The sequence below is a fragment of the Fragaria vesca genome, linkage group LG6 (genome assembly GCF_000184155.1).
Source record: "Fragaria vesca subsp. vesca linkage group LG6, FraVesHawaii_1.0, whole genome shotgun sequence".
NCBI classification, from domain to species: Eukaryota; Viridiplantae; Streptophyta; class Magnoliopsida; order Rosales; family Rosaceae; genus Fragaria; species Fragaria vesca.
The window spans coordinates 26,082,382-26,095,443 of NC_020496.1; the positions used below are offsets into that span (position 1 = coordinate 26,082,382).

General features: G+C 37.4%; 2 protein-coding genes and 1 non-coding gene across 3 annotated transcripts; 2 read left to right on the forward strand and 1 right to left on the reverse strand.

Moving 5' to 3' along the window:
- Positions 1-219: 219 nt before the first annotated feature.
- Positions 220-1,657, reverse strand: LOC101314771. The gene is made up of 4 exons (XR_185004.1): positions 1,601-1,657; positions 1,396-1,456; positions 1,266-1,312; positions 220-1,114 (listed from the first exon to the last, which is right to left on the reverse strand). It is a non-coding gene; the product is annotated as an uncharacterized LOC101314771 (transcript).
- Positions 1,658-2,314: 657 nt separating this feature from the next.
- LOC101314968 lies at positions 2,315-3,348 on the forward strand. Its single transcript, XM_004303771.1, has one exon. The coding sequence runs from the start codon at positions 2,350-2,352 to the stop codon at positions 2,989-2,991; it is 642 nt and encodes a 213-aa protein (XP_004303819.1). The 5' UTR covers positions 2,315-2,349; the 3' UTR covers positions 2,992-3,348.
- A 4,199-nt stretch (positions 3,349-7,547) lies between these two features.
- Positions 7,548-11,923, forward strand: LOC101315255 (uncharacterized membrane protein At1g16860-like). The gene is made up of 5 exons (XM_004303772.1): positions 7,548-7,938; positions 8,874-9,832; positions 10,731-10,886; positions 11,043-11,254; positions 11,382-11,923. The coding sequence occupies exons 2-5, from the start codon at positions 8,948-8,950 to the stop codon at positions 11,572-11,574; spliced, it is 1,446 nt and encodes a 481-aa protein (XP_004303820.1). The 5' UTR covers positions 7,548-7,938; positions 8,874-8,947; the 3' UTR covers positions 11,575-11,923.
- The last annotated feature ends 1,139 nt before the right edge of the window (positions 11,924-13,062 follow it).

Below are 13,062 nucleotides of genomic sequence, written 5' to 3' on the forward strand. Positions count from 1 at the left end.
CTTTTGTGGCTGGGAACTGAATCATCTTATCTATGATAATAATAATGGTCATGCTACTCGAGAAGGACTAGAGCTGCTCCCTACAAGTAAACACAGTTAATAAACATGATATGATGTACTTCTCTACAACTTCATACTTTTAAATCATCGGTTGGTTGCACCACCCCTGTATTTGAAATATGACGCTATTTTTGAAAATCACTTATGCTAATTAAACGCGAAAATTACTCGCAGCAGAGCGCGAGACAAAGACTAGTAGTAGGACAAATGTCATACTAACTTGTGCCATTGTCTTCTTACAAAGGACTTGAGGAAACACCAGAGCAAAAGGTAGATATTTACAGTAGTGGGAACTGAATGAGTACAATATTTTTCAACAATCGTAATTAGCAAATGGCTGCAATACATCTAACTACATGACTCGAAAGAAGACTAAAAAAGTTTATCATGGATGTTTTCTTCAAGTCCTCCTACCATCAAAGATAAAGATTCAAAAAGCCGAAAACTATGAGATCGAGTGATTGGGTATAGGGTTGGTCTGATCACAAATCACAGCAGAAGTATAAATATATGAACTCTGGTTATTTGAACTATTGAATATCTTTTCGAGACGATGAATGAAAACCAATGCAGGTGAACATACCACCTTTAATAAACTACACTCGGTCATACCACCTTTAAGATAAATTATGGGAAAAAAAGCTTGGCGCTTTCATTGCTCCTGTTTACACACCAAAAACAATTGTCAGGGTTAAATATTTTTATTGCAAAGTAAACATGCATGCACCAACAAACAAATAAATTGAACATACAAATTTAACCATACTGTCATGCTTCTTCTTATACGACTTTTTAGATCTCTTACATAATTTAAGACAATTTCAATTGTTATATTTATCTGCACAGTCATGCATCTTTTAGGAGGCCAATTACCAATGTGAAAGTTTAGAACTGGGAGTGGGTTAGAAAAAGTCTGTGAAGCATGCCCATCTAGATTAACTAATGTTATAATCAAATTACAAATGCAACGATACATCACACATATAAGCTCCCTCAATTACCCCTATGGAATCATAGGTCGTAGGTGAATTGTGGATCTGTGGGTGACTCGAACCTGCAATCGAACATAATCCTTGGCTCAAAACTTCAAATTGCACATGCGTATAAAGGTTAGCCGGATTTCGCTAAAATTTGCAAAAATATCAGTCACAAAAGAAGAGTGAGAAATTTAATCTCCAATCACACTTTTCCTTGAGAGAGATTACCTGTGGTTGGACTAACACACAACTTCACCAAAACCCGTTAAATTTACCTGTGGATGATAAAACAAATGAGTAAATCCTACACTCAAATTCAATCGAGTTCAAACCCCAAATTCCAAAACCGAAGGCTTACCTTATACCAGTTTGAGTAACCAAATTTTCTAGAAACATAGATGAATTTCATGTTTGATACCCTACATATTCAAAAATAAAACCAAATTGATGTCAGAACTCAGAACCCAGATAAAAATTAAAACGCAAAAGAGCTTGCATGCATGAGTAAGATAATCGTACTAACAGAAAAGAAAAAACAGAGAGTTTTTCAAAAAATGGCACACCGACTTTCTTCCTATGTGAACTACGAATGAGAAGAGCCGTTTTAAGAGTCCTTGCAGAGCAGTTTTTACTTTCGTGGTTGAACATGATGGTGTGGATTTGGAAGATGAGAACTGCAACTAGTTTGGGTTTCTTGAATTGAACATAGAAGTACCGTGTTTATCTTTCCTCTTTCTTTGCTATCACATAGTTACAATTTTACCCTTCTATTATTTATCCATCTGCTGTAAAGAATTTATGTAATGAGGGGGTATTAAATAGGTTTTCTAAAAATTTAACCTTTGGTTTTCAAAGAGAGAACGTGTTAATGGACAAAAGCAAGGAAATGGATTTTCGATGGGAGACCGGGAGTATGTAAAATCTCCTTTTTCTTCTCCTTAAAATGTGGGTTTGCTTTTAACTGCAGGAGGGTTTTGTATCTGGTTTATCTATTATTTTATTTATTTGTAGTTTATCTATTCTACCCTCAATCTATTAAATTGTGTTTGATGTAAGAGTTTTTGATGTAGGGGTATTTCTAGGGATTAAGATAAATTTAATCATGACAGTTTCATAAGGTAAATTGTCTTAATTAATAGAGATATGTGTAGCATTGAAAGATGTGTTAATAAAATTTTTCTTTCGAAAAAAAAAAAATCCCACATAATCTAGGAGGAAAAATCAAAATTATATAAACCAAAATTCGCTTTATCTATTTTCAGCCGCGAAACCAGAGACCTTCTTCTTCTTCAGAAACCCTCGAATCAGTCGAATGGCATCAGTCATGGCTTCCCAGGCCCTCTACTCCCAAACCCTAATCAAACCCCCAACCCCCACCACCAAATCCAGGCCCTTCCGCTCTCCTCCTTCCATCCTCCGCCTCACACCCACCCCCACCCCCTCGCTCCCCCTCTCCCTCCGCCGACCCCTCTCCGTCTCCGCCACCGTCCAATCCCACCGCCCACTCTCCGACTCCCCCACCCGCACTCTCACCACTCTCTTCGCCTTCACCCTCGCCGCCTTCAAGGCCGCCTCCCGCCCCGTCATCGACTTCGCGGCCCAACACGGCCCCGCCGTCGCCTCCTCCGCCGGCACCCTCTTCTTCGCCTCCATCAGCGACCGCCCCAGCGGCTACCTCAACACGCCGCTCACCGTCGTCGCCGCCGGCCTCTCCAAGTGGCTGGACATCTACAGCGGCGTGTTGATGGTTAGGGTTCTGCTGAGCTGGTTCCCCAACATTCCATGGGACCGTCAGCCGCTCTCGGCCATCCGGGACCTCTGTGATCCCTACCTCAACCTGTTCCGCAACATCATCCCGCCCATTTTCGACACCTTGGACGTCAGCCCTCTACTTGCTTTCGCTGTTCTCGGCACGCTCGGGTCGATCCTCAACAACAGCAGGGGGATGTACTGATGGAGCAGCAGGAGAAATGTGGTTGGCTTTCGATGGGTTAGTGAGCTGGTTTTGATCAAAATAGGTTTTGTTACAAGTTTCGGAATAGGTTTGATATAACCTCTGTTCTTATTGGGCTATAATGTGATGAATTTCAAATTCAGTATGAATATATAGATTTCAACACTTTTTGTATCATGAGATTTTCATTCTGTGTTTTGTATTTGTTGTTTGCGGTTTTCCATTGGTTGTTGGATGTTGAATTGTGGAGTTTTGGATGTAATGATAGGCAAGCTGTTTTGCAGCTCTGGCGGTTTAGTTACTTGACATTAGGGTGTGTGTAGTTTTATGATTAGTGGATTCACAGGAGGGATTGAGAAGAATTTCAAACTCCTAGCATTTTTTAGGTGTGAAAATGTTTGAACTAGTTGAAGAATCACTAGGCATATCTTGATCAGAAACATATACGAGTAGTTTAGTTTGGTATCCAGCAATCCTCCATTTTTAGTACTGATTTTCTTATTTATGAAAATGGCACTGCCTAAGTTCGATGAACTTGGTTCAAATCGGTGGGGCGATATAGGGGTTTATGCTGAAGGATGCCTGTCGTTTGCTTTTTTCAACTGGGCATGCTAGTGACTATATTTGTGTTTGGGTCGTGAAAGAATATGGTGTGCTTGACTAATGGACTAAGATCTTTCACTTTAAGTTTTCAAATCTGCCAGAGGGAGATTGGGGTTTCGGAAGTGTGTTGGTTTTGGAAACTAGTATTGTTGCCGAGGTATACACTACAACGGAGGTTGACGAATGTTGTGATACCAATGTGAAAGGATGCATTAAGATTCTTCACAAAGAAGAGGACAAGTGTGGCATGTATATGACTGAGGGCTTTGATCTTAAGATGATTCGGTATAAAGAGAGTTTGCTTCGGTTAGATGATTAGTCCTCCATTGCTCTTTGTATAACAGTACTGGTTAGTTCCTCCTCACTTACTCTGCTTTCTTGCATCTGAAAATTATTATCCTGCATTGATGTGGACTGCCTACCTCATGAGGGTTTGGTTTATGTGGCTTCCTTAGTAGATATAGGTAATGCAAAATGGATGATTACGATTTAGAACACATAAATATGTATAAGTATCTCCTTTGGTCATCGTAGAATCTATGTGTTGCCATTTCCCTTAAAGTTGTTTTAAAAATTGTGTGTACAATAAAAAATTGAGGTTGGTGTTACCTTTCTTTCTTGTGCTATAACTATTTTGAAGTTCTGTTTTATCCTCTTGTTTTCATGTGACGCTAGAATGCATGTGAGGATCCTCACAGTAGTGATTGAATACCAGTTTCATTTTGTGATGATGTGCACAGCAGACTTTGGTGTTGTCAATTCATATTAGTGTCTTTAATATGAGTTACTCATTGAAATGTTTGTATAATCAACCATATCCTAGCTCTTGTAAGATTAATTTATCTCTTCAAGTCTTCAAGTAGCCACAAAACCATGTAAACTCTACTTTCTTCCAAGGCTGATTGAAGAAACTTAAGTGATACGAGATGCTTTCAAATACTTTAAACCAAACAGATAGCTGCCCTCTATAGTAAATTGATAGCCCTCTATAGATTAGATGTTTGATGCGGCATCAATGAAGAGAATAATGCATGAATACGGCTAGTTTTGTGAAAGACTGCAAAATAATATTTACATAACATCTACTTTGATTATAGCTTTGAATTTGGAATGTGTACTCATCAAAACATGTTGTTTTTTTTTTTTTTTTTTTTTTGTAGGAATACTAATCAAAAACATGATAGTATAGCATTTTGGTCCCGATACCATATGGATTGTCACGAGTTGTGTGGGTGTTTGCAATTTTTCTGCTGAGAGGTCATGTTAGACTTTCGGCTTTGGCTGTTAGGCTGTCTTTGCATATTGTCTTTCCTATATACAGTTTCAGACCATCTAGTAGCATTTTAGATGCTGAAACTTATTGTTTGGTAAAGTGTTAATCAGAGGCTTCTTGTTCAATCTTCTGCGGCCTTTTTCTCGTCCCATTCTTTTGTATCTGTAGCTGTATACAGGGGAAAGGCTTCAATCTACTGATGAGGTACTGTCCAGACTAAAATGGAGCCTAAGTGCCTAGCTTTATGAGTCAAAAGAAAAAGGAGAGTGCCTCCATGACTGCTTTTCTGTATTGTTCTCAACTCTGCCCATATTTGTGACTGCATTTTTCTTGGGGTGGTCGAGGATCGAACATAAACATGAATGAAGGTTTTCTTAATCCATGGGATGGGGATTTGAGTTTTTTTCCCCTCATCTTTTCTGGAAACTATTTAGGATATAAGTTTGCAAGGCTGAGCCTCTTCAAATGCTTTATCTAGTGAACAATAGAACCCTTTGGATCGCTACTAGTACATGGAAATCAACTTTCTCAAAGTAGAATGGTGGCTGCATTTTTTGCAACTGATGGTAGAGATATGATACCTGTTGCTTTTGGCCTACGATGATTTGGACCAGTGCAGTTAACAGTGTCTCACATATCAGTAAGGTGATAAAAGGAGGCCATTGTTAGATAAAAAGGTGATGTCAGTGAGGGAATATTGAAAATTTTACCTCTGGATTTGATCCGAATTATGACATCATCGGCCCCAAAAGGGTCAAGGAGGCAATTTAATTTGAAAGAATAATAAAAATAAAAGATTGGTACATCCGGAGACGTGTGAAGTTGCACACGAAAAAATGATAGAAATTGAAAATGAAAGGTTTTTAAAATATGGTGAAATGCCAGTGTCATGCTAATCATGATGGTTAGGGGGTTCATAACCAAATTCTATGATAGTAGAAGAATTGACTAGTAAACGAACCCTAGTTACAAGGCTTCAATCGGGTAAAAAAAATAATTAACTAACACATGCTTGATGAAGAACACTACCATATTTGTGCCCCCATGACTTAATATGCACATTTTTTCGAACTTTTAACTCTTGATGAAGAACACTACCAAACTTGGTTAGATGCAAATCGTTTGTGACAAGCCTTAGTTTTGTCTTTCGACTTCAATTCCTTCCTCTTTCCTTCTTTATTGGTTGATGTTGAAGTTTGAAGTATCTTTGTAGTATGTAATTCCCTTGTTATATGTATCTTATGAATTTGATTTTCTACAATTAACATTTTCATATTTCAATAATGGTTCTCAACCGAAGTAAAATTCTTTTATTTAGAATACATACATCTACAATGTTATGTAGCTTCTCTGTTAGGTTAGCCAGATATTTTCACACAGTAAATTAAAACATTGATATAACAAAAGGTATCGAGTTCTCAAGGCAACCCCGAGTGAGGTTAGCGACTAAGCTTGAATGAACATTGATGGTAGCCGATTTGCTAAGTGGTTAAAATTGAAGTGCATACAAGTGAATTAAGGTGAGGAGAGACCGAGAGCGTATGTAAATGCAGTCTCATTTAACTTTTACTCTTGCATGCACTTTTTAGTTATGCTATATTTTTTCTACCTTAAAGGGTAACATTTGATTCCACTCGAGTAGTAATACTAGCATATACAAGGTAATTATGTAAGCTTGCAAAAGTATAAATTTCGTAAATAGTATTGTCAAAAGTTGCAAAAGGTCGAATTGTGCATAACTTCTTTTGATGTTGTTTGGAAGAGAATGAAATCTTACGAATTTTGTTTAGACAACATGTTTAAACTAGGTTTTCTCAAGCAACCTTTTTTATGAATGTATCTATGAGAAAAATGAGGACATCTTTATTACAGTAGTGATCAAAATAATACATATATCAAGTTTCTTCTCGAGAATTAACCATACATAATCTAATTATTTTGGAAACCAAATATATATTTATTAACGACAAAACAAATTGTCAAAGAGATATACCACCAGACACCAATAAAATATGACAATTTGTACTCTTCCATCACATTTCTTTTTATTTCATTTTCCAAATTTGCTCTATGTGATCATAATGAACTCATCCGATTGATACAAAAGATAAGAAATGCCAACCCAAATGAGATCGAGTGCAATTATAGAAGTTATAGTTACTGAAATCACAAAAGAGAGCTTATTACCAACTTATTTGTTACGTCAAAAACAAGTGTGACCAACTAAATTCAAATTGATGGTGATGCTAATAAGATAACCAAACAATTTCGGATCGGGCAAATTTACAACAAAAACGATCCTAATGAAGCAATACTTTAAATATCAGTGGAAAATGATGTCCTCTCCCTCCTTATGTCACAATACAATTTTGTATCAGCAGTATTAGTATTTCTTCCTTTTAAAACAGTGGGTAGGATTTGAGCTTACGCTATATACTCTATCATGATTCATGATTATCAAAGTTAAACAAATAAAAAGACAACTGTATATCTCAAGGATGGTAGGTTCTTTCTCAATTTCCCAAAAGTAACCCCCTCCCCTAATAACCCCTCAAATGCATCATCCAAAGATATTAGTTGGCCATTGTCACTAGCATCTCTCTTTTCTTTAAGGGACCCTTATCAAAAATCTATCTATTTCCCCAAAGAAATATATATACAAAACCCCAAAGAAAATTGGAAGAGAAACATTAGAGGAATAAAAAGAGAGAGATAGAGAGGTGGAAGGTGAGTTTTTAAGGTAATATTGAAAAAGAATATATGTTTTGTTAATCGAAAGTCATGTTTACTCAGTTTGGTGGTTCTTTTGCCGGATGAGACAACCCACCAGTTGTTGCGGCTCTTTGAAGAGTGAGAAAGAGAGAGACTTTCTTTTGTTTTAGAGAGAGAGAGAGAGAGAGAGAGAGAGAGAAGAGAGAGAAACACAGATTGTGACTGCTGCTGCTGCTGCTGGCTATGGAGATGGGATCTCACTCTCACCAGCAGAATCATTACTGTTATTATTACCACTTCAACCACTGCCTTTGATCCATTTTCAGCAACTAAAATCTTCATCCTTTCTTCTTCTTCAGGTATTACTCTTCACTCTTTAACCCCATTCTTCTCCCTTTTTTAATTCCCATCTTGCCCCTCCCTGCATTGCCCACTAATCTGGGGACTGAGCCCATATCAAAGTTTTGATCTTTTCTCTAGATCTTCCGCATTGCCTTGGTTGTAGTTCAAAATGGTGATCTGGGTATGCTTTGTTTCTCTGATTGTGGATGTAAAGATTGATTTTTTTTGTTGGGTTTTGTTTTTTTAATGTACCTTGCTTAGTGTGGGCTTTATTGATTAAAGGTCATAGATTCAGTTCTTGTTTACACTCTGGTTGGTGGATTAGAGTAATGTGTGAGGGAAAGAGTGATTTTTGAATGTGGGTTTTGGCAGTTGTTTGTGGAAAAGAGGACAAATGGAGGGTATTTGATTTTTGAGAGCTTTTAATACTCGGCGTGTATGAGTTTTTCTGAGATCTATAAGAAGACAGAAATCCTACAATCACTTCTTGTTGCTTCAGATCTTCCTTTGATGAAAGTTTATTTATTTGGATAGATTTCGGATTGAATCTTAGTAACTAGTAGTGTTGATATTGATTTGCTTGGAAGTCTTTTGTTAGTTTAGGTAATTTTGTCCAGTTTATAGGTTTCTACCAACAGAATATCGGAATCTACACTACATTATAGTAGATACATTTGTGTGCCATTAGAAAAGAAGTTATTTTTTAGTGATCTCTGAGTCCATGCCGAATATCCAGCATATGTGCACAAACTGCTAATACTTTGGTTAAGCTTGAAATCTGAGATTGTATAAAGAGTTTGGTACTTGATCTTTGATATATGCTGGTGTGTGGCTGATTTGTTCATTTCTCAAATTCTCATTTCACAATTGATAGTTAGCTCAATTGTTCATGCTCGTTTAAGAGTTATAATTAAGAACAATACTTGACTATCCCTCTGTTTCTCTCTCTCAGTAGGACTTTGAATATCGCATCTCTTTGATATCCATCATCTCGTATATCTGTTCTACGGCCGTCAGAGAAGCTTGATGGGTTCCAGATTCCCATCTCATCAGCTCAGCAATGGTCTCTACGTATCAGGCAGGCCTGAGCAGCCAAAAGAAAGACCACCTACAATGGGCTCAACTGCCATGCCCTATACTGGTGGTGATATCAAGAAGTCAGGAGAGCTGGGTAAAATGTTTGATATCCCTTCAATGGATGGCTCCAAATCCAGGAAATCTGGACAATTGACCGGTGCTCCTTCAAGGACCGGATCATTTGGAGGTGCTGCTTCACATTCAGGTCCTATTCCTAATGCTGCTGCTCGGTCTATCTATACCACGTCGGGTCCTGTAACTTCTGGTGGCATGCCTGGTTCAGTTTCAATGAAGAAAACTAATTCTGGACCACTCAATAAGCATGGAGAACCTTTGAAGAAGTCCTCTGGGCCTCAATCTGGTGGAGTGACACGCCAAAATTCAGGCCAAATACCAGTACTTCCTACAACAGGTCTCATCACATCTGGTCCGATTTCTTCAGGACCACTAAATTCGTCTGGGGCACCTAGAAAGGTTTCTGGACCTTTAGAGTCTATGGGATCAATGAAATTACAAGGTTCTGCAATTGTTCACAATCAAGCAGTGACTACTCTTGGCCAGGATGATTATTCTTTCAGAAAGAACTTTCCAAAGACCATACTATGGTCTGTGATACTGATATTTGTGATGGGATTCATCGCTGGTGGTTTTATTCTTGGAGCAGTCCACAATCCCATACTCCTAGCTGTTGTGGCGATTCTCTTTGCTGGTGTTGCTGCTTTATTCACTTGGAATACTTGTTGGGGAAGAAAAGCTACTACAAATTTCATTGCTCGCTATCCTGATGCTGAGCTGAGAACCGCTAAAAATGGGCAATATGTGAAGGTCTCCGGGGTATGTAACATAGCCAATGCTGATAAAGTATTTCATATTTATATCTCTACTGTTTATTTATCTGCTGACTGATATTTAATACTGTAGAAATTTACTTTTCTTGGGCTTTCTTTTTTGCTGTTTAGTTCTCAAATATCAATTCTAAGCTCATCTTTACTTTGGGTGTCTTTTCAATTTTATTAAAACAACTTTTAAAAGATTTACTTAGTGTTACATTTGATTCACATTACTGAATACACATCACTTACTCCTTGTTTTTCCAAAAATTTGAACAAGCATATGACATCTTTTACTTAGAATTATGATGGTGTGAGCAGAGATTAATCACTGTTTGTCCAAAAAGATGATAAATTGATAGTCATTGTTTTCTGTGAGTAGATACTTAGCCTTATCTTCTTCTCCATACGAGGTAATCATTGCTGCATCTGTAGTTTTATGCATGAACATCTGTTTTATATGCAAGTGTTTCTTATTAATGTAGTTTGAATGAGAAGAGAAGCATGTGTGAGTTAGAAAGATAGTCTATGAGAAATACCTTACAAAACAAAATATCTTCTTGAATGTGCAATTATATAGGCTGACCGGTACATGTTGCTCAGTTGTTCATCATCCAGTTGTCATTTACCTTTTCTTCTTCATGGATATTCTTTTTGGTAATCATGTATATTCTACTCTAGATTTTGGTGTTACATTTGCAATTCTTGAAGGTAATTACCTGTGGTAACGTGCCCCTTGAATTATCGTTTCGGAGAGTTCCTAGATGTGTTTCTACATCTACGAGTTTGTTGAGATGTTCATCATCCAGTTGTCATTTACCTTTTCTTCTTCATGGATATTTTTTTTGGCAATCCTGTATATTCTACTCTAGATTTTGATGTTACATTTGCAATTCTTGAAGGTGGTTACCTGTGGTAATGTGCCCCTTGAATCATCATTTCGGAGAGTTCCTAGATGTGTATATACATCTACGAGTTTGTATGAGTACCGAGGATGGGATTCAAAACCAGCAAATCCTACACATCGGCGATTTACATGGGGACTTAGATCATCAGAGGTGAGTTACTGAGAACTGAAAAGTTCGTTTTTGGAATTATGGGATGATGGCATAAAGTGGTTTGGTTGACACACATTCTGCTGATGTATGATGTTGTACTTCAATGCTTAAGATTTTAAATGCCGAACTTTACTCATTTGTGCATGTTGCATGCAGAGGCATGTAGTGGACTTCTACATCTCTGATTTCCAGTCTGGTTTGAGAGCTTTGGTTAAGACTGGCTATGGAACCAAAGTTACTCCTTATGTGGATGAGTCTGTAATTATTGATGTGAACCCATCAAACAAAGACATGTCCCCAGATTTTGTGAGGTGGTTGGCAGAGAGGAATCTTTCAAGTGACGAGCGAACAATGCGATTGAAAGAAGGGTATAATCATCACTTGTTTAGTTCGTTTTAATTTTGAAAACACTTTTGTACTGAAAATTGTTAAGCTGACTTTTTCTTGTTCACTCCAAGTCAATCTTATATAACTGCTAGTGATGTTCTGTTGCAGGTACATCAAGGAAGGTAGCACGGTTAGTGTAATGGGAGTTGTCCAGAGAAATGACAACGTGCTAATGATCGTTCCTCCACCTGAGCCCTTGACAACTGGATGCCAATGGAGCAGTTGTATCTTTCCAGCTAGCCTTGAGGGTGTTGTTTTGAGATGTGAAGACTCATCAAAAAATGATGCCATACCTGTTTAGTTGCTTGTGCTCGAGAAGCATTTTCAGGTATTGGCCTTTTGCAAAATATTTTGTTCCCAATATCAAAATTGGTGGTGGGTGGTGGTAGTGGTGGTGTTCTAGTGAGATACAGTGATGAGCTTGATGGTTTAAGATGACGTGATTTTTTCATCCTTGTGTATAGCTTTTAGAAATTTTCTTTCCATCGTTTTTCCTAGGGTTTGAAAGTTTCTGTAATGGTGTGGTTTGTTCATGTAGTGGGGAATTTTACAAGTTTGAGAAGACTGCTTGTTATAAAGGAAAGTGTTATATAATTCATCAGAATTTCTGGTCTTGGGAACTTTTTAGTTTCCCTTGCCCGTTTCTAAACTGCTTCTGTCTCTCTTGCCAGTTACAATCAGCATCCTTTGAGTTTTAGCCTACAATTGTTTGATACAGAATACGGTTTTCAATTTCAAGGGCAGGGAAGCAAAATCAGATGATATATATAGGCCCTATATATATTGGTTTTTTTTTTATATTTTTAAATAGATACTTACCAAAGAACGTGGATTCTGCTTTCATCACCTAAACAAAGAGCTTTGACAGCTTTTGTCGTGCAATCTCTCATGAACTGCATGGGGGCAACTAGCCAGTTCATCATTCTTGCCTCCCCCTTTTCAGTTGTTCCCAGTTCATTGTAATGAATGAATGGATAATCAAATCAGACTTGTTTTCATCAAAAGTTACTGTTAAATGCCTGACATATTAACATGAGGTCAGTGCGGGTTTGAGTTCAGGCAAAGTGTATATGCGACCCTCCTATGAAGGTAGCGTATGTTTTGCCGATTGATGCTTGCTAATCCTAATGTGTTGTAGCTTTTTTTTCTTGGGAATGAGATAATCCATATTCCATGGATTTGTTATGATTTTCCAACGTAATTACCTGTTATCATTTGTATAAATTGGTATATTTATGACCACAAAACAAACATCAGTCTGAAGATGACCTTTACAACTTTGTTCCTGCAATTGGAGAAGGGATGAAAGAGAGTAAATGTCAGGAAGTATGAGAAATTGGTCGTTCACTTGATGTGTCTTTGTATTGGAATGTTATAGTTCATAGAGGCTTCTAAAGCCTTACCCTTTGATATTGTAAACTTAAGTTTCCTAGAGGTATTAGACTTTTAGTCTTTGATTTTGAATTTCTAATGAAATGAGATAACTTACGTTTTGATGTTTTTGACATCTTTGTCGTGTAATTGGAGAAGCATGAATGATAGAATAAATGTCTAAAAGTTTTCTGAAAGTATGGGAGATTCCATCACATATGTTTGACAACGTTTAATCAAATCTCTGACGAACCGAGAGAATTTGCTTATTTATGGTGTGTTGGCAACTCTATTCTTAAATGTCTAAAGGTTTTCTGAAAGCATGTGGATTAGATTACCGATGTTTGAACACGTAATCAATTTTTTAAAATAAAAAAATTACTTTTTGATGCAGGTTCCGTTTATGTTTCGATTTCTC

Bases quoted from the DNA above. Each gene is read 5' to 3' on its own strand.
- LOC101314968 (XM_004303771.1), top strand. From the start codon at position 2,350: ATGGCATCAGTCATGGCTTCCCAGGCCCTCTACTCCCAAACCCTAATC.
- LOC101315255 (XM_004303772.1), top strand. From the start codon at position 8,948: ATGGGTTCCAGATTCCCATCTCATCAGCTCAGCAATGGTCTCTACGTA. The intron at 9,833-10,730 runs GTATGTAACATA...CAATTCTTGAAG, and splicing joins AATATGTGAAGGTCTCCGGG to GTGGTTACCTGTGGTAATGT. The intron at 10,887-11,042 runs GTGAGTTACTGA...TGTTGCATGCAG, and splicing joins GGGGACTTAGATCATCAGAG to AGGCATGTAGTGGACTTCTA.